Raw genomic sequence first — 18,338 nt, forward strand, 5'->3', positions numbered from 1 at the left:
AAAAACATCATCACAACAACATGTAAAAGACAGACGAAATAGTGGCGGCAGAGTCTGTGTGTGTGTGTGTGTGTGTGTGTGTGTGTGTGTGTGTGTGTGTGTGTGTGTGTGTGTGTGTGTGTGTGTGTGTGTGTGTGTGTGTGTGTGTGTGTGTGTGTGAGATTCTGTTAGCAAACTAATGAGATGTTGGCCACACACATAATCCAAAACAATGAAAGAAAGCAAACCGCAAGAGCAAAACAGCACCAACTAATCTGTGGTCATATAACGTATAACTACTCATCACAAAACTTTCCCAGTAAATGAAGACAATATAGGTTCATTTCCGAAATATGATTGTGTATGTATGTTTAAATATGCAAATGAATAATTATCTTTGTAAATATGTGCTACTTTGGTTTAATTGCAATAATAAATCTGAACATCAGATTCCATGTGAGTTGCCACATTAGACTCAAAGGTTTTTACAGTGGAGGAGAATATTAAATCTCCTTGAATCACTTCAAGCAGCCACAGAAACCAAACACGAACAACGTGTTTCCATTGTTGTTTGTGTAGTTGTGTCTTACAGCATGGAGCCTGTTGCTTTGGTTGCTTGTACGCGTCTTTGCGCGTGTGCGCGTGTGCGCGTGGTGGGAGGGGTTTGCTGAAGCCACTTGCTCCCTCTAATTAGCAGCGTGTGCCGGTGAGGAAACTCAGTGGATCGACCTCAGCGCGGCGCAAAGGCATCCGGGGGCCAATTCACCTGTGCGATGCTTTAACAGCGTCACATCCGAATCGCGAAGACAATTCCAAAAAGCTCAGCGCGCGCGCGGCAGTGTGCTCTGCTCCCGACCCGACAGACAAGTACAGCTGAAAGTTAGAAAAAGAAAAAGGAAGGAAGTTTAAGGTCTCCGTGCCAAACCCCGGCGCGTCCCGCTCCCGCGCAACCCCCCCCCCCCCCCGCCCGCCGCGGGTTGGACCCGCCGCGCTGACTCGGTGACCCGGCGGAGCGCTCGGTTTTTGTGCTGCGTGTCCGACATACACGTCAACGACAGGACTTAAACCCTGCTGCGAGGATGATGTCCTACATAAAGCAACCCCATTACACCATGAACGGGTTAAATTTGCCTGGCCCCGGAATGGACATGCTGCACACAACCATCGCGTATCCATGTAAGTATAAACTTTTATTTTAAATATTTAACTTCAAAGCATTTGTCTCATTCGCTGCTCTATTTATTTAGAGCCGTATTCTTCCCAAAATGATGCGTAAAGACGCGCCGGACGCGAGTAATGAAAATACACGAGACGAATATTTTGTTTCATCAGCTTATTGGCAGCATTAGATAATACTATATACCTTTAGGGTATCATTGCTACACTTATTTAGCAAACACAAAAATAAAATATGTAATGTCAACTTTTTGTTCCGAGTGATTCAAAGTAACATTTCATGTTTTACTTTATTCCGGTGTCCGGTGTCGTAGATACAGTGTTGGATAGAGATACATTTGTTAATACGCAGATTGCAAGCATTGAAACGCAGATAATCCTCCTTCCCGAAATCAGTTATTTGAATGTTTATATTATTTATATATTTATTTGTTATTATTTCCCCCTCGAGGGTTCACAAATTTTCTCAAGCTCCAAAATCATATCATTTAACTAAATTCCGGTGACTTTATTTAATAATTCCTCACTTTTTTTGACTTGCACTCAATGTGCAAAGTAGTAGAAAGAAACCTCTTCCAAGAGCATCATTGATACATGCAGTGTTCTTCATATTTGTCATGCAGACTATAGAAAACAAATGAGGATTATAAACAGTCTCATAATGTTCTGAGATTTGCATTGGTGTTTGTATTTCTTGTCATCCTCACTCAGCCGAAAAAAACCCCAACCAGAATAATCAGTTAAATGGCGTGTTGCCTTCAAAAAAGAATGAAATGGGTCCGAATAGTCCTCATAATTCAGGTCAGCCTTCCATATTGCTGCCAGAATAATAATCCCCCTCTGTGGTGCGTGCAGCCACTCCCCGGAAGCAGCGCAGGGAGCGCACCACCTTCACCCGGACACAGTTGGACATCCTGGAAGCGTTGTTCTCCAAGACGCGCTACCCGGACATCTTCATGAGGGAGGAGGTGGCCCTCAAGATCAACCTGCCCGAGTCACGTGTGCAGGTACTGTGCAGAGACTTCTTTTGGGAGAAAAACAAGATGTACATGTTACGTCCTGCATACGTTTTACAAGTCTTTGGTTGCATAAATCCCACGTGTCCTTTCTCACCTTCAGTAACCAGCTAACTGTTTTTTTAAATAATTGAGACACTTGGTTTTCCCGTCCTGACATCTTTCTTCTCCCCGACTCCAGGTTTGGTTTAAAAACCGTCGTGCCAAGTGCCGTCAGCAGCAGCAGCAGAGCAGTGGCCAGTCCAAGCCCCGCCCACCCAAAAAGAAGGCCTCTCCATTGCAGGAACCCAGCGCCCCTGATCCGGTCTCTAACCCGCCCGGCTCCTACAGCCCCTCCTCTGGTCAGTCAGGTCCCGGCTTGGTCCCGAGCTCCAGCACCGGGAACAGCGCCGTGTCCATCTGGAGCCCGGCCATCTCTCCCCTGCCCGACCCCCTGGCCTCCTCCTCGGCGCCCTGCATGCAGCGGCCCTCACCTTACCCCATGAGCTACGGCCAGCCATCGGCCTACTCCCAGGGCTACGCCAGCACCACCTCCTACTTCACCGGCCTGGACTGCAGCGCCTACCTGTCCCCCATGCACTCGCAGCTGTCGGGCACCGTGGGCGCCCTGAGCCCCATCACCGTGCCCTCGATGGGGGGGTCTCTGAGCCAGTCCCCGGCCTCGCTGTCCTCGCAGGGCTACAGCACGGCCTCCTCCCTGGGCTTCACCTCTGTCGACTGCCTGGACTACAAGGACCAGCAGGCCTGGAAACTGGGCTTCACCACAATGGACTGCCTGGATCACAAGGACCAAAACTCCTGGAAGTTCCAGGTCCTCTAGAGAGGGGGGTCGTTCATGGGCATCAACGTGAGATAGTGTGACTTGTCGTCTTTGATTTTATCTCTCTTTCTGTAAGATTTTTGTTTGTTTTCTAATGGTCACCTCTGTAGGAATTTTATTTGAATGGCTTTGGAGATAAAGGACTAGTGACTGTCATCGATGCTGCCTGACTGCAAACCATCACGATGTACGGAGGAAACACACTAAGCCATCTCTTCTTTCAACATGTCCGAGTAGGACACATACACATTTTATTTTAAACTGCCATTGTCATAGAGTGAAAGTGGAGCTGCTGTGACGGGACGGAGCTCTAAAGTCCTTATAGGTCACCTCCTCCTTCAGGGTTTAATCATTATAAGCCACTAATTATTATTTTATGCTAATTTTAAATATGTCATTTGTTTGCGTTTAGAGCTTAGCATTTGTGTTGCGTGTTGCCGTGTTACCCGTCAGTGTTATCGTCCCTACCTGTTTGATGGAGAAAAAAAAATGCTTTGTGACATATTAAAGTGATCTATTCTTTACACTTTGTGCACTGACAATCATTCAGAATCTTTGAAATGAATCTCACATGGCAGCTCGGACCCGGCGTGTGTGAGGAGGCTCGGATGTGTTCGGGTCTGGACCCGTCATGGTCGTCATGTGGCCTGGCTCTCACAGGTCCATCTTATTTTAGTTTATCTGATTCTGGGAGTGTCCCAATCCTCTTATCCTCCCTTCTGCAATGCCTTAAGTGAATTAGTCAGGATTATTGTCCTATCCCCCTCTGTCTCTCTGTCCCTCACCCATCTCACCGTCCTCAGTCTTCTCTTCCTTCCTTCTTTGCTCTTACCAACACTTCCCTCTATTTTTTCCCCCCTGCGTGTTTACCTGCAGGTTGTCTTACTTTTAGCTTCAGTCCTTGTTTATCCCACTGATCATAGTTATCCCAAACAATTTGAATTACTGACAACAAAACAGTTTATCAAAGCCTTTTTACAACAGTAGTTTTTATGGATCGCTCCGGCGCCGAGATATGTCTCCATGAGATCGGTGGTTCTCCTTCTTTCTTCCACTCCTGGACCCCCACCAATACCCCAACCTGCCCGGTAATCGCCACACGACCCGATTGCTACAATGCAAGCTCAACTTTGACATCAAATATATGAAATATTTTATGGAGGTGTGTGTGTGGGCGCTAAGAGATGAGATACTGAACAAGACACCTTGCTTCCAGAACTCTCTCCGTGACATAATTTGCCTTATTTTTAAAGCTAAATAGAAAACACAACAAACACAAACACATCTAATTTTAGAATTTAAATTAATATGAATTCTTTAAAAGGGGATCACTCCAGAAAGACTTTTGGGTGTAATATTGACAGAAATGACCCAATCTTGTTTTATTTTGTTTGCTATGTAAATCATATCTGATCCTCAGGTCATCAGCTATGTTAAACGTCACAACATTTAGATCATAAATTCAAATCTACTGCACTCAGAGACATTTTGAAGCAATTTTCTGCACTCAATGCTGCCCTAATCCCACTCTGTGCTGGTTTAATCCCTCCACCCTTCCTCTCCCTGGTTTGATTGGTTAATCTCTACGTATGAGGACTCTGATTGGTTAACCTCTCTTACAGAGGGTGCAGTGCACTTGTAATCTTCCCCCACAGCACTGAGAGTTTCAGAGAGACAGACATTTGCGCTGTAATCCCAGGGAGGAGCAGATGTGGTGGGGGATGGGGGGCACCGAGCAGACCTTGAGGAAGGTTAATGCCCGGAAAACAAAAACACGGCCTGCAGTCCGAGGAAGAAACCCTCGGGCTCTGGTCTTTTACTTCAGTAAGAGTAGTAATACTACATTGTTAGGGTGCTCCATAAAGGTTCTGCATTCAGAATCTTAAAAAAAAAACTCTGGGCATAAGGGGCTGTGATTGACTCCAGTACCCCCCTCCCTCCTGACCCCGTACGAAGAATAATGCAATAGAGGGGAAATATAATTTAGCACAGATTAAAAAGTACAGAGTAAAAATAGTGCTTGAATAACATGTAATTCCATTCCATTGATTTTAAAGCAGTGCTAAAGAACCAGTAGAAATCCAGCAGTTTTGATCAAACTGAGGAGTCGATGGAGAAGTCCACAGTTTGGGGAATGGATCTTGCAAAATCATTTGAATGAAGTGTCCACTAGAGGGCGTAGATTCACCAGGTCAAAAGGGATCACTGGTCAGGTTTATCAAGCAAAGGTCCATTTACTCCTTATAACAAATGTGCCAAGTTATTGCCAGTAGCAATGCCACTCATTACATTAGAAGGTCTCTGGAGTACATCTGGCAGTTTGGTTCTCAACAATGATGAAATATGTAGTTACTTATATGACACGATTCTGTTGGCCAACCAGTAAAATACATCAGTGACTTTAAAGTGCACCTGGAAAGCAAATGAATCACACCAACTAGCATCAGTTTGTTTTAACATCTATTTATTACCACCATAATATGAGAAATTTGGAAAATACAAAGATCGGCTTATTTATACGTCTGAAAATCTTGAGGAATAAGAAAAATATAAAAGAAAACAAATGAGGTTATATTGTGTATCACAAATTTGAGAAAAGGAGAGATTATATGTTCAGATCTACAAAGAGCAGGAAATACACACAGACCCAAAGCATGCAGAGCGTAACTTGCACTATTATGTCAATTCATACCGTCATATCGTTACAGAGCCTGTAGACATGAAAATAGAGACAGAAGCATCATGTGTGAAGACTGATCTACAGAGAACCGAATACAGGAGGCGGGGAACCATCGCCCCCCTGTGGCTGCCATTACAATAGAAGTTGCCTTTGAAAATAGAGAAGCCCTTCATGATTTTCCATAGATCAGATTACTGCAAAACATTTTTAAAAGATAGCCGTGTTGGCAATATTAATTGTTTTTTCGCTCTTAATTTCAAGATTTTGGAAGTGGTAACGAGAAGAGATGCTCATCTATGAATTATATGCATACAAAAAATAAACACCATATCCACAATGATAATGAATATTCTTAAGCAACCAAAACAGTTGAGTACAAGTGGTTTGAAAGATCAGAGCTCACACATGCACACAAACAGAACGCCGTCCCTTCTCAGTGCAGGCTACACAGGGCAAGAGGCGGATTGAGGTGATACAGCCTGGCTGCAGAGCGAGTTGGGGCTTGGAGGGAGAGGGGGACGGGGCGGGGGTGAGGGGGACGGGGGTGAGGCGGAGGCCTCAGGACTAGCTTTAATAGCACCCTGCTGTGGAAGTTGCAGCTCCCCTTAAGCAGACTAGCCCCTTGGACACTCAGCTTGGTTTTGCCACACGGACCACACCAGCTGGCCCCCCACCCAGGATCAACTGGATTCCTCCAAACTCTGTGACGCCTGCACGAATCGTGTGTGCATATGTGCGTCCGAACTGAAAAACTTCTTACATGCACAAAAAAAAGGTACCTTAAGAAAACATTTGGTGAAGACAAAAAAAGTATGATACCAGACGTCAACATATTTCTATCTCTTCAGAATCAGGATTACTCTATAGTCTACTGACAAGCTGGGAAGGCGGGAGGAGAGAGGCTGATTGGGATAGGTGAATGGGGGGGGGGGGGGGGGGGGGTTGAGGCATGTTGAGAAAAAACAGGACAGAGGTGAAAAATTGGGGAGGGCCTTTTAAGCACGCTCCCCACGAATGCGGCGTGCCAGCTGGATGTCTTTGGGCATGATGGTGACCCGCTTGGCATGGATGGCACACAGGTTGGTGTCCTCAAACAGACCCACCAGGTACGCCTCGCTCGCCTCCTAGAGGGGTGGGGGGGTTAAAACATATTAGCAGGGGAATAGCGCAAACCCTACAGATTAAACTGATGCAGCGTAATCAATATATTGTATACACACACACACACACACACACACACCTGCAGGGCTCCAATGGCGGCGCTCTGGAAACGCAGGTCGGTCTTGAAGTCCTGAGCGATCTCCCTCACCAAGCGCTGGAAGGGAAGCTTGCGGATCAGCAGCTCGGTGGACTTCTGGTACCGACGGATCTCTCTCAGAGCCACGGTGCCGGGCCTGAAACGCACAACAAAGCCAGCAGGTTAATTTAGCCTCATACAAGCTAAACAGGATTTGTCCGCTGTGCACTTAAAATGTTGTTAGTGTTTGATCAGCACAGTTAAACTCAATAACTAAAGTAAACTTTTAAACTAAACTTAATAATGTGAAGGCAAACCAAGTTTTAATTTATAAAACCATTTACCTGGATTTAATATGTTCCAGTGAAAAATTTAATGATTTATATAAAACAGACTACTACATCTTGCTTCTCCTCCATCATCCTTTCCATCTTATCTTGATGAAGACGCCTCAGTGACATTAAGATGGGGCTGTTTAGGTGGTTTAGGCGTTACCTGTAACGATGGGGCTTCTTGACGCCCCCAGTGGAGGGGGCACTCTTGCGGGCAGCCTTGGTGGCCAGCTGCTTACGAGGAGCCTTTCCTCCAGTGGACTTACGAGCGGTCTGCTTAGTACGAGCCATTACGACAAAGTATCACCTGTATGGGAATAGAAAAAAACATAACCGGTTGATTATTGTTGTTCATTCTATACCTTTTCTTCCGGACACATTTTAGAGCTCCCACTTGGATCAACAAACGGCATCATGTTTTAAGATACACACACACACACGTTATTATTGAGCAACTGTCCTGCAACATTACTTAATATTGAATACGTTATTATATTACAGGTCATTTAGCTGATGCTTTTATCCAAAACGACTTACATTGCATTTTTAACCCATGGTTTTTTTTTGCCCGGGGAGCAATTAGGGGTTAGGTGTCTTTCTCAGGGACACTTTGACTATAATGTACTATAATGAGTGATGGGATGTTGTTAAAAAAAAAAGAAAAAAAAAAGACACATGTGGTTGTATGCGGTTTGTCCTTCCTGGACCGCTGGTAATAGGATGTATCGTACAGCGCTGGGAATTATAGCAGAATATTGTAATCAATCAATCAGGAAATTGACAGTTAACTCACATAATTAAAATTCAGACTGAGGAACATTTCAGTAATGCATTCATTTTGAGAATTGTATCAACGTTAGCTGTTATCACCATGCCGCCAAATATCTCCATAAGACTACATGTAAAATCGTATTCTTAAGTTTTCCTGCAGGGGATCCGGCTCAGTGCCTTTGACGGGCAATCAATCATGAGCCGCACAGACTACTTCCGAGCCAAACATGACATCTTTGGCTCCAGACCACACCGCTAAACTGGTGCTATTCTGAAATCCACCATGTCACATTTCAGGGACCAATAGCGTTGCAGTCTGCTGGGTTTTAGGGCGGGACGAGACGTCTAAACCCCGCCCCATTCCGCAAGATTATGGCCGCAGACCTAATTGAACCTTCCAACCAACACACGGGCCATGAGCGATACGTAAACTTTGATATTTACCCTCAAAATTAAACAACGTGCGCACACGAGACTACCAACAAAACGGAGGAGACGAATTCAGCTATCAAATAAGCCTCCAGGCGGGAGAAACGATGGCGTATTAAAGCGATACAGTGAAGTAGAAACACACAGAAAGTGGAGCAGCTATTTCGGCGGTGGAAGTACTGAGCCGTTCTTCGCTCGGCGGTGGCATCGGTGCTTCTTCTCCTCTACCGCGTCGAAATAACACAACATCACAGCACAAAAACAACTTTTTGTCTCATTTTCTTCACAAAAAGGCGAATACTATTCTATGACTTTAAAAGTATGACAGAAATGTGACTTACCGACGCTGAATTTAGCGCTGTTTTCCTCGACAGGGTCCAAGTGAGTAGCGCTAGTCTGGCGGTGTCAGATATTTACCATCTCTCGCACAATGGAAGCGGGCGAGAGGAGCAAAATGGCGGCGTGTCAATCATCCGCCTCCCAGAATGCAACTGCAGCCGTTTGTAAACATTGTAGCCGGACTTCGTGTCCTCGCTGCAACTTTTTGTCCCAGACGTTAGTTTTTAATACAATAGGAAAACACGGTACCAAAAAAGCTTGCTCTATTATTCTTTCTCCAAGTATTCAGGCATGTATTATGCATTATGAATCTACAACAAAATTGAATTTTAAGAAATCAATATACAATAAATGAGAAGACGTTGTGCCTGTAAATCTGCTCAAGCGCAGTACTTTTTTCAAATCCAATTGAATGCTGAATTACTTTTTAACAGTATATCTGAAGTGTGTTGTTTCTACTTTTATCAGAGTACTTTTTACACCAATAATTTATAATATTTTACTTTAATTGAATTGAATTTAATGGCATTACGTTGATTAAGTTTGTAAGATTTCTACCTTATTTTGAGACATAATCTAATACTATAATATACGTGCAGAAACTATTTTCGGTATATAATTGTAGGAAAATAAACAAAGTTATTGGGGCAGTCAATAAAGAATAAAGTAAGGGAGTAAGTGGAATCAACGCGCGATCACAGATCATGAGTAAATTAAGACTTGGTCACTTGAATGGTAAACCAGTAGTAAAAAGGAAACATGCTGGTTGCTGTAAGGTAAGAAGTGCCAAGAAAAGGAAATGTCCTGATTCTATGCAGGGAGTATGAAGAGAGGCAAGAGCCAAATCCAGGTGATAACTATTGAGGGTAAACACAGGTGTAATTGATAGAACTAAATCATGGTGCCGTTCTGTTATTTAGGTCGTAGTTATTCCAGAGTCGGCATACACAATAACAGCTAAATGGAACCGTGTTATTAATCCCCTCTGTGTTTACACTGCAGCGTCATGTAGACAATGGAGACAGGGGGGAGACAACAGACGATGGTTAGGTTTTTGAAAGCAACCAATGTGTCATAAAGGCTGTCAATGGAAGGAGAATCTCTGTTGACAATCAGATCCAGTAGGAGGCAGCCTGCCGCCAACAGCTATGAATCCCCACAGAATGAGGAAAGTGATGTAAAAGGAAAGAGCGAACTACAGGAAGAGCTCGAGCTCCTTGATAATTATGAGGTTAGTCACCCACACATGCCCACTGCATCTGTTGCCAGCTAGTTATGCTATAAAAAGGGTATCTTACATAAAATGTCTTTACAAATATCATTGAATATTAATAATAATCTTACACAGGAAGATAAATAAGTATGCCATATATGCGTGTCGTAAATTAATTTAATTGTTTATTATGACAAAACTATTTTTTTAATATGCCATGATAAAATATAATTATGTATATAGATAAAAAAAGGTGATTATTAGTATAATATAAATATATAATATATAAAGTATTGGAAGAATGTCAGAACAATTTCCTAGTATCATAAAGGATTGTCATAACAATCTTAAAAGTATTATGCCATAAAAGATGAATAATATACTGATATTGATATATTGTTACACTCTCATAAAGAAGCATAGTATGCATTTGGAGATTTCAAAAGAAAACATGGGATAATATGTCATTTTCATGCCATTAAAATAGCTTAATATGCAGTGCTGTGAATTCCAATTCTTGTGAAAATGTCATAAAAATGTCTATGTTAACGATTACTATTCAAATTCCATTACAACTCATGCTGTAATGGGCAATGAAACTAATTACAAATGTCATAGAATAGAATTCCATATCAAAATATATATCATGATATACCTTTGCCATGAAACAACAGAATAGTATAAAATAGTAGGCAAGTGATGATATGTCATATGTAACTGACTTCCTATCATACTACAGGATGGTTGAAGACAAATAAGAGTGGGTTAAGGTCCTCCGGTGGGGGCCGGGCAGCCTGTTGTAGTGGAGCACCGAGCCACACAGATGCCAGCTGGGCCCGGCGCCGTCCGGCAACGCTGCGTCCCCTGTGGTGCCATAGACTTCACTATGGCTCCATTCAACTTCATGCTTTTACACAACATACACTTTCTATAACTTAACATGTATGCTGTGACTCCTAAGATCCATGGGCATTTTATAATGCCCAAATGGAAATGGAATACTTTTCAAACATAACTAATTTTTGATGTACTACTTTTAATCAGGTACTGTACCATTCTATGCCATTTTAAAATAACACACCATGACTTTTTAAACTGATCACATTACCTTTTTAAAGCGTTTTTTACAAACTCAAAAGTTGAGCATGTCAAATCGCTCTTATGGTAAATCAAAAAGGTCCGATCAACCATGTTGTGATTTACTGGGACTTAAAAAAAGAAATTCAAACAATTATATGTATATATATTCTTTTTTTCGGCATGATATGCTCTTATTTTAGTATCGTACATTGTGACTTTTTTTACTTACGGTACGTGGCTTGCATTTTTTTTGGACGCTGTGATTTGATTGACTGGCTCTTGGTCTCGGGGCTGTTGGGATGCGCTCCTGGTGACCCGTTGCTATTTAGTGGCGGACTCGATTGACTTAACAAGATTCGTCCGACTGGTCAAGCAGGCCAGTTTTAGGACGAACCCTCGATCCAGGAAGGAGAATGATGGGTCAGCTTTCATCCCAGATCAAAACCATGGTCCCCCCCCTCTTTCTTATCCTTGGTATATATTTTCTTGACATACGATAGCCTGACTTTTATCAACTTGGGATAATTGGATGTTTTTCTCTTTTGTGACACTGTACAGAGACACATGGCACTTTTTGAAAACGTATTACACTTGACGTACAATTCTGTGACTTCATGTTTTGATATACTTTCACTTTCCTTGACATACTACACTTGCTTTTTAGACATTCCATATTATAGCTTTTTAATGACCATTTTAACAAAGTATACCAAGATATTTGTAACACACTATGTACCAAGTCGTTTCGGCCATACTCGTGAAACTTATGATTTATTTCTGTTTGAGTCCACAATCTACAGACCTTGTTTATACACAGAAAGATGTTTCAATGGAATTGAATAATCATGCAATCTTGGGCAAAGTACCGTATAAAGTTTCCCTGTGGAGTTTTCTAATAGAGAAACATCCAGTGATACTCGCCATGTGTATCCTTAACTCTGACAAAGCTTTTGAATGCATTTTCTTGTTTACATCTGTATTGTAGTTTTTGATAATAGAAAACAGAATCTTTTAGTTAACTTGAACTGTTATTTTCTAGGAAAGCAGCATGTCAGTGCAACTAGGCATCTCATCTCAAAGATTTGATGATCGACTAAGAAAAAATGAAATTACTTTTTCTTTACAGCTGATTGTTAAAGGAACATACCTGAGATTAACCTCCACACACAAACATATTGTACCATCAATGTAAAATTAATGACAACCACCCACGCTGTGTGCTTGCGGCCCCGAAAGTAAATAGCAGAGGTGAATTTGTAACATCACCCACATATTGTAAGACCAATCTTGCAGCTATTCCTGAAGTTTTATTTATTTCATCTTACTGGAGATACCTGTAGTTGAGACTAGAGTGTTTTCACATTCAAGTACACAGTGCCTTACTTAAGTTCCCCATCTGAAAAGGTAGAGGCTTTAAATAAGGCAAGAGGAGAAAAACCTGCAAGTGATATAGAAACAAATCAGTTAAGAGTACAACCTGGATTTGAAACGTATTGTAATCCATTCATTAGGACACGTGGTATAATACAAGATAATCGTACCATACATTGAAATAAATGGCCCAGGTATCTACACAATAACAATTCCTTCGCTTATTGTTTTCATTTCAGAACTACAGAGGCCACTGATGCAAACAACCCGACCCAGTTAACTGTCGAGAATTATCAAAGGTGATCTAAAATAAAGATATCACAATGTGCACCGGGATGAAAATAGTAAAAACAAGTAAATATGGTCAGATGGAACAAAACGTAAGGCTCATTACCAAGAGTCTTCCTCATCCATAAAGCAGCTGCAACATTTGCTTTACCATATTGTTTGAGAGGACATTTTCATCTTTATTCAGTTAGTCCAGTTCATGAAAGTACCGTAATGGGGGAAAAAAGGAAATCAAAATATGTAGAACACATTTAGAAAGTTACAACAGGCATTCGTCCATCTCCCCCTCTTTAATCCCTTATGTGCAACAACTGCGCCGAGTTGCTTGGTCCCTCTTCGAATGAAGAACAGTAGAAGTACCAAAACATTCCATTTGGAGTCATTGAAATCGGTTTATAGCAAAGTTACATAAAAATGGCACAGTCACACAGAAAACAAGACATTGATAAACCACTAATAACCGAGAGTAACGCATCGTAGCTCTTATTCAAAAGCTCCCACCCAGCCGGACCCTGGAGAGACATGGGTCGCTGTGTACACGTGAGCAGAGGGAGGCTGCAGGGACCCACATGCGTCCCCCTCCGTAACTTGTGCTGTAACATCCAGAAGGAACGCCATGGACAGAACTGTTCTGTAAAATAGGCTGCATGCATTTCTAAAATGCAATCCGTAATCCTGGTTGATGCTCATACCCAACGCCACACCTACAAATTTAAATAAAACCCCCCAACTAAATCCCTTTTTTTTTAGTAGTGATTCTATTCATTTATATATATATATATTTTACATTTTTGCAATCTGTTAAAAGTACCATACTTCTTTCATAGCATATACATTTATGACTACTGTCTCAATCAATCATAATAATATGACCAGTTGGACAGTATATTCATGTACATTCAGGAATTCCAGTAAAAAGTCTTTTCTTTACAATTCATTAAAAAAAAGGAGCAAAAATAAGGGGATACGACAGTCCACTGTCCTGCAGAGGCTGCAACCGTAGCTCAATAGTCTTTCTTCTATGCGGCTAAATAGAAGTTCACATGCCGCCGCCGCCTCCCCTCAATACTTCATTCTGTGCGCATCTCTGTGTCTGGCCTCTGCATGAGCAGGTCAGTCTGGATAAAGGCTCCCTGGCCCAGTGCTGTGGAGTACGCCCTGTTACCGTGACTCACCGTGAACCCCGGCGCGGGATAGGATCCGGCTACTGCGCGTTTTTGAACCGGGGCCGGAGGCTGAGGTACCGGGTGGTAATCGTCCAGGTTATCGTAGTGTGACGGCACCGGTTTAAGGCCGTGTTTCTGATACGAGTAGTCCCTGTCCAGGTCGGCGTTGCCCTGGCTGTAGTGCTGCTGCTCCCGGACGCTGTGTGAGCGCTCCGGCTTGGAGCGGTCGAGCTGCTCCCGGGGGGCCGAAGGCTGCTCGTCCGTGCTGTGGTAGCCGCCGTGGGCTTTGACTTTAGTCTGGTGGTGGTCAGAATCGGGACATTCGTAGCGTGGTTGGAAGTTCCTCTTGCTGGGATGTTCCTGCTGCCAGTGTTGCGAGCGGCCGGCGTCCCCGCTCTCCTGCTGATGGGACAGACTGTGGCTCAGAGTAGCTGGAAGGGAGTGAGAAGATTGGCACTTCTTAGAAGCACTTTGCTTGGCAAACCCGTCTGACTTGTCGCCCAGTGCCCCGCCCGGGGAGAGCTTGTCGGTGTCCATGTACACCAGGACGTCGGGGTCAGACACCATGTGTCTAGGGAGGTAGCGCCCGTCTTTGCTCTCGGCTGCAACCAGAACAGCTTTGCCTGGGTCAGATTTACTGCGTAGGTGCAGGGCTTCATAGCATGATATATCGGAGGGTGCGAACAAGCCGACGTTGTCGTACTGAGAAAGGACGGGGCCTTTGATCTTCTGCCTGGCCCTGCTCTCCCTGCGGATGGAGTGCATGCGGAGCCTTTCTGACTCCTCAGGGTCCCAAGCAAGGTAAGCAGCGGCTTCCTTGGTGCCGTGACCGGGGGGCATGTCCCTGCTCACAAAGCTATGCTCCTTACCCGGCGGGAGAACATGGCGTGCGAGGTAGTGGTACCCGGTTGCCTTTCCAGCCGGTCGAGCAGCAGCGAATCCCGGCTCTCGGCTGCCGTGGGAGTGACGGACTCGGATGGTTGCGTAAGGGTCGATGTCGTAGAAAGGCGCCTCCAGCGGGCTCGAGCCAGAGTACGGGCTGTAGCGATACTGAACCCGTCCATTCTCAAAGTAAGGCTGCAGCTGTGTGACGTGGTAGTCGGTTTGGGAGGACTGCTGCGCGGGCTGAGGGGGCTGCTGGTAGGCCTTGCACTGGTACACGGGTCGTTGGCAGAAGAACATTTCATCATCTGGAGGAACTTCGGTCCTTTGGATGGGCACTGAGCGGATAGTGGAGGGGACGTGGAGTGAGTGCACTCTGCGGATGGTGGGATACCCTTGGTTTCGGTCATGGCTGTAACCCTGAGGCCCCGGCCCCGGCCCCGGGGACACGTACACACTGCGGGGGTTTCCTCTGGACTTCATGGAGTGGTGATAGGACCTAGGGCCTAAAGTGCTGTATCGGTTGTCTAGTCGGGCACTGTAAGGGATCTGAGGCTCTGATTTGGACACGTAGGACAGGTGTGGCGGCACGCTGTCGGGCCGGAAGTGGTGTAGCACAGACTGGGGGCCCAGCGTAACAGGCCTCTGGTGGTAGTATGCAGCAGCAGACGCCTCAAGTAGGCCCGGCTCTCCTTTAGCGTGGTACAGGTAGTCCGGCTGGTGCGTGGACGATTTGCGAGGAGAAGGAGGATGGTGAGGCGAAGCATTCTCCTGGTGGCCAGGCACAGGGCCTTCACCCAAGATGTGGCAGGAGGCGTCACTCTGGCTCAGAGCCGCTGTGGCCAGTTTGCTCTCTATGGTGCGGACGGGAGGGGCCGGAGGTTTCGGGTAAACCTCTTGGTGCTTTGCAGGCTCTGCACACGGCTGTACAGGCTTTATGGCCTCCCAAGGCTTCTCAGCCGGCTCAGCGGAGGTGGGGGCCACTCTTGCACTAGCCTTCGAGGGGAGCTGAGGCTGGTGGGGTTGGACCGGTGTCTGGGAATGTGTGGGAGGCTGCGGTGGGAGATGAGGATGCATCAAAGCATGGCTCTGCTGAGGAGTTTGCGACTGATGCTGGGCCAGTGAGACAGAATGCCTCTTGGGTTTCTGAGGTGGCCCTTCCGAGGGTTTCGGAATGACTTGGGGGGGTAGAGTGTTCTCAAGTGGGACCTGAGACAAATGGGAACAGAACAGACTTTTATTTGCTGAGGAAAACAAGCGATTACCATCTCATGCTGTATTGTGTCACCATTCTAGTTGGGGGGTACTAGAATGGGCAGCAGCATGGTAAACATTAATTAAACATTAAACACACCGCAAAAGTGCCTTGCTTGTGGTAGTTGGCACAGACATTTTACATGTTGTACACTCAGGTTCTACCACTTTCTGAGAGTACAAATACCAAGAATTCCCCAATACAAATCTAGAATTTAAATTAAGTTAAAGCAGAAAGTGAATAGTATGTGGATAAAAATAGCCATTTCCCCGTTTCCAATCTTTATGCTAAGCTAATAGAGTGTGCTGGCTGTAGCTTGATATTCAATGTACAGCGATGACAGTGATATCAATCCTATTACCGTAAGCGTACTTCTCAAAATGCTGCCCTCTACCTGCAGAATAACCAGCTCACGTTATATTGCGTATGAAATATTAATTTGCAGCGTGCTCACAGCAGCTGAATATCACAACCGTTTAAAAACGTATAAGTAGTAGAAGCCTAAACACTTACTTCAGGTAGTAGTTTAGGAAAGACACCAGGCTCTCTGAGAGGGGTTCTTGATGAGCTGGTTCGGACTGGGACCGGATTAGCAACAGGCTGCTGCCTCTCTGGACTTTTCCTGATTGGAGAAGTCCGGCTGGTGGGACTGGGGAGTGGGGCACACTTGTAAAAAGGAGTGTCTGGTGGGGAGGAGTCTATTCCTGGCTGTGTTCCGGGTGGAGAGGTGGAGAACCTGCTGCTGTCCGATGGCTTGGTAATGGTGCTGGTCACCTCCGGAGGCTGCTGATGGATTGTAGGACTGGAGGCGGAGGGATGAGCTGAGGGTGTGGCGACGGCCGGGGACATGCTGTTTGGCGGCGGGGGACTCCCTCTCCCCGTTCCCTCCTCAGAAGAAGCCCAGAAGTGTGGGAACGGTGGATGTGTCGAGTCCTGGGAGTCAGAAGCCTGCCGGGGCTGCAGAGGGGACTCTGGCGTGGAGGGCTCAGAGGACCGCGACTGACACTGAATGGAGACCTGCTGAGCGGACTCGGCCAAGGCCAGGGCCAACATGCGGGCAGCATTTTTAGGAGGGGGGGGAGGCGGAGGGGCGGGAGGGGTAGTGGTGGGAGCCGTGGCGCTGAGGGAACAGGGGATGAGGTCCTTTGAAGAGTCCGGAGCTACGACTCCTAGCACAGACACAAAAACACAAGGGGTCTATGGTTGAAGTACGAATAAGCAAGAGAGCAGCAAGCAGGCTGGTTTTAAGGTGCCTCAGGAACGGGAAAGAGGGGAAAAGTTAAGCCTGGTGCTCGGGCATCACGTGAATAGGTTTGTTTAAGATGAAATGCATGCAAACCTGGAAAACTAAACCTAGAAAAAAAAAAAAACGCACACATTGGCACAATTCATAAACTTATTCTTAATCTAAGTAGTGTAAAAAAGCAGTGTCAAGTCAGATAAGCTACCCTTAAAAAGATCATTCTTTGCTCCCTACCTTGGTGCTCTTGGCTGCTGACAGCTGGCGCCTGCTGCACGCCGTCCTCTCCCATCAGCTCTCGACTGTCCACACTGTCAAAGGCTGCCAGCTTAGAGTGCAGCTCCATTTGGAAAGCTTCACTTAACGATGGCTCGGCTTTGGCTGCCGAAGGAGGCGATAACGGCTGTGAAGAGGCAAACTGTCCAGCCAAAGTCTTGTCCGCCATTTCTGTCGAGAAAAGTTCTGAACTGGCAATCGGCGTCAAGCTACTGGTCTTTCCACATTTAATAGGCGACACAGCCTGTGTTGGTTTATCGGTGTACGAATATGAAGCGGTTAGTTTCTTGTTTGCCACCTTCTCTCCAGCAGCCAGGCTGAAGTCTGCAGGCGACAAAGGGGACATCAAGCCGCCCAGGAAGTTTGCAGCCATGAGGTCAGAGCCGTTGGTCTTGCCGCAGACGCTGCCGGGACTCCTCTTTAACGTGGGCCCCGCCGCCCCGGCGGGTGAGTCGTCGAGCGGGAAGGCGTAAGAGGTGTCGGGTAGACTGCACTGGAAAGACATGGGGTCAAAGTCCAAGGAGGCCATGCCGATGTCTGGCGGGCTAAGGTCCACGTCTTCCCCCGCCGAGCGGGGGGGTGAGATGAGGGCGGGCACACAGATGGGGCCGTCGTCTCCGTCGCTGTCCTCTGTGGCGTTCAGGTTGTCGTAGGAGTTGCAGTGCTGCCGGCTGTCCAGCAGCTCGCCGTTGAAGGAGGCTGACAGGGCGTCGCTGCTGGAACGCGGCCGCCGAGGCCGGTACACCTTGGACTCTCCTGAAGGACGAACAGAACGCGCTCAGAAACGT

At 45.7% G+C, this 18,338-nt stretch overlaps 3 protein-coding genes across 11 annotated transcripts in view; 1 reads left to right on the forward strand and 2 right to left on the reverse strand.

The window, feature by feature from the left end:
* The first annotated feature begins 601 nt into the window (after positions 1-601).
* crx (cone-rod homeobox) lies at positions 602-3,515 on the forward strand. Its single transcript, XM_040183119.2, has 3 exons — positions 602-1,155; positions 2,011-2,162; positions 2,353-3,515. The coding sequence occupies exons 1-3, from the start codon at positions 1,059-1,061 to the stop codon at positions 2,989-2,991; spliced, it is 888 nt and encodes a 295-aa protein (XP_040039053.2). The 5' UTR covers positions 602-1,058; the 3' UTR covers positions 2,992-3,515.
* Positions 3,516-5,438: 1,923 nt separating this feature from the next.
* On the reverse strand, positions 5,439-8,990 carry h3f3c (H3 histone, family 3C). Its single transcript, XM_040182126.2, has 4 exons — positions 8,782-8,990; positions 7,404-7,547; positions 6,912-7,065; positions 5,439-6,795 (listed from the first exon to the last, which is right to left on the reverse strand). Exons 2-4 carry the CDS (start codon positions 7,529-7,531, stop codon positions 6,667-6,669), a joined length of 411 nt encoding a protein of 136 aa, XP_040038060.1. The 5' UTR covers positions 7,532-7,547; positions 8,782-8,990; the 3' UTR covers positions 5,439-6,666.
* A 3,369-nt stretch (positions 8,991-12,359) lies between these two features.
* Positions 12,360-18,338, reverse strand: part of arhgap32b (Rho GTPase activating protein 32b) — a 79,720-nt gene continuing 73,741 nt past the window's right edge. For all 9 annotated transcript variants that reach the window (XM_040180162.2, XM_040180161.2, XM_040180160.2 and 6 more), the window contains 3 exons: positions 17,512-18,306; positions 16,548-17,203; positions 12,360-15,988 (listed from right to left, as the gene is read on the reverse strand). In XM_040180162.2, coding sequence (XP_040036096.2) covers positions 13,802-15,988; positions 16,548-17,203; positions 17,512-18,306 — 3,638 coding nt within the window. In that variant the 3' untranslated portion in view covers positions 12,360-13,801. The remainder of the gene's footprint in view (positions 15,989-16,547; positions 17,204-17,511; positions 18,307-18,338) is intronic.

This window comes from Gasterosteus aculeatus, chromosome 7 (assembly GCF_964276395.1).
Source record: "Gasterosteus aculeatus chromosome 7, fGasAcu3.hap1.1, whole genome shotgun sequence".
Taxonomy (NCBI): Eukaryota; Metazoa; Chordata; class Actinopteri; order Perciformes; family Gasterosteidae; genus Gasterosteus; species Gasterosteus aculeatus.

What these genes read in the sequence shown, in the direction of transcription:
- crx (XM_040183119.2), top strand. Translation starts at nt 1,059, where the DNA reads ATGATGTCCTACATAAAGCAACCCCATTACACCATGAACGGGTTAAAT. An exon ending in CACAACCATCGCGTATCCAT is followed by an intron (nt 1,156 to 2,010) that starts GTAAGTATAAAC and finishes TGGTGCGTGCAG; the next exon opens with CCACTCCCCGGAAGCAGCGC. An exon ending in TGCCCGAGTCACGTGTGCAG is followed by an intron (nt 2,163 to 2,352) that starts GTACTGTGCAGA and finishes CCCCGACTCCAG; the next exon opens with GTTTGGTTTAAAAACCGTCG.
- h3f3c (XM_040182126.2), bottom strand. Translation starts at nt 7,531, where the DNA reads ATGGCTCGTACTAAGCAGACCGCTCGTAAGTCCACTGGAGGAAAGGCT. An exon ending in AAGAAGCCCCATCGTTACAG is followed by an intron (nt 7,066 to 7,403) that starts GTAACGCCTAAA and finishes TGTGCGTTTCAG; the next exon opens with GCCCGGCACCGTGGCTCTGA. An exon ending in CCGCCATTGGAGCCCTGCAG is followed by an intron (nt 6,796 to 6,911) that starts GTGTGTGTGTGT and finishes CCACCCCTCTAG; the next exon opens with GAGGCGAGCGAGGCGTACCT.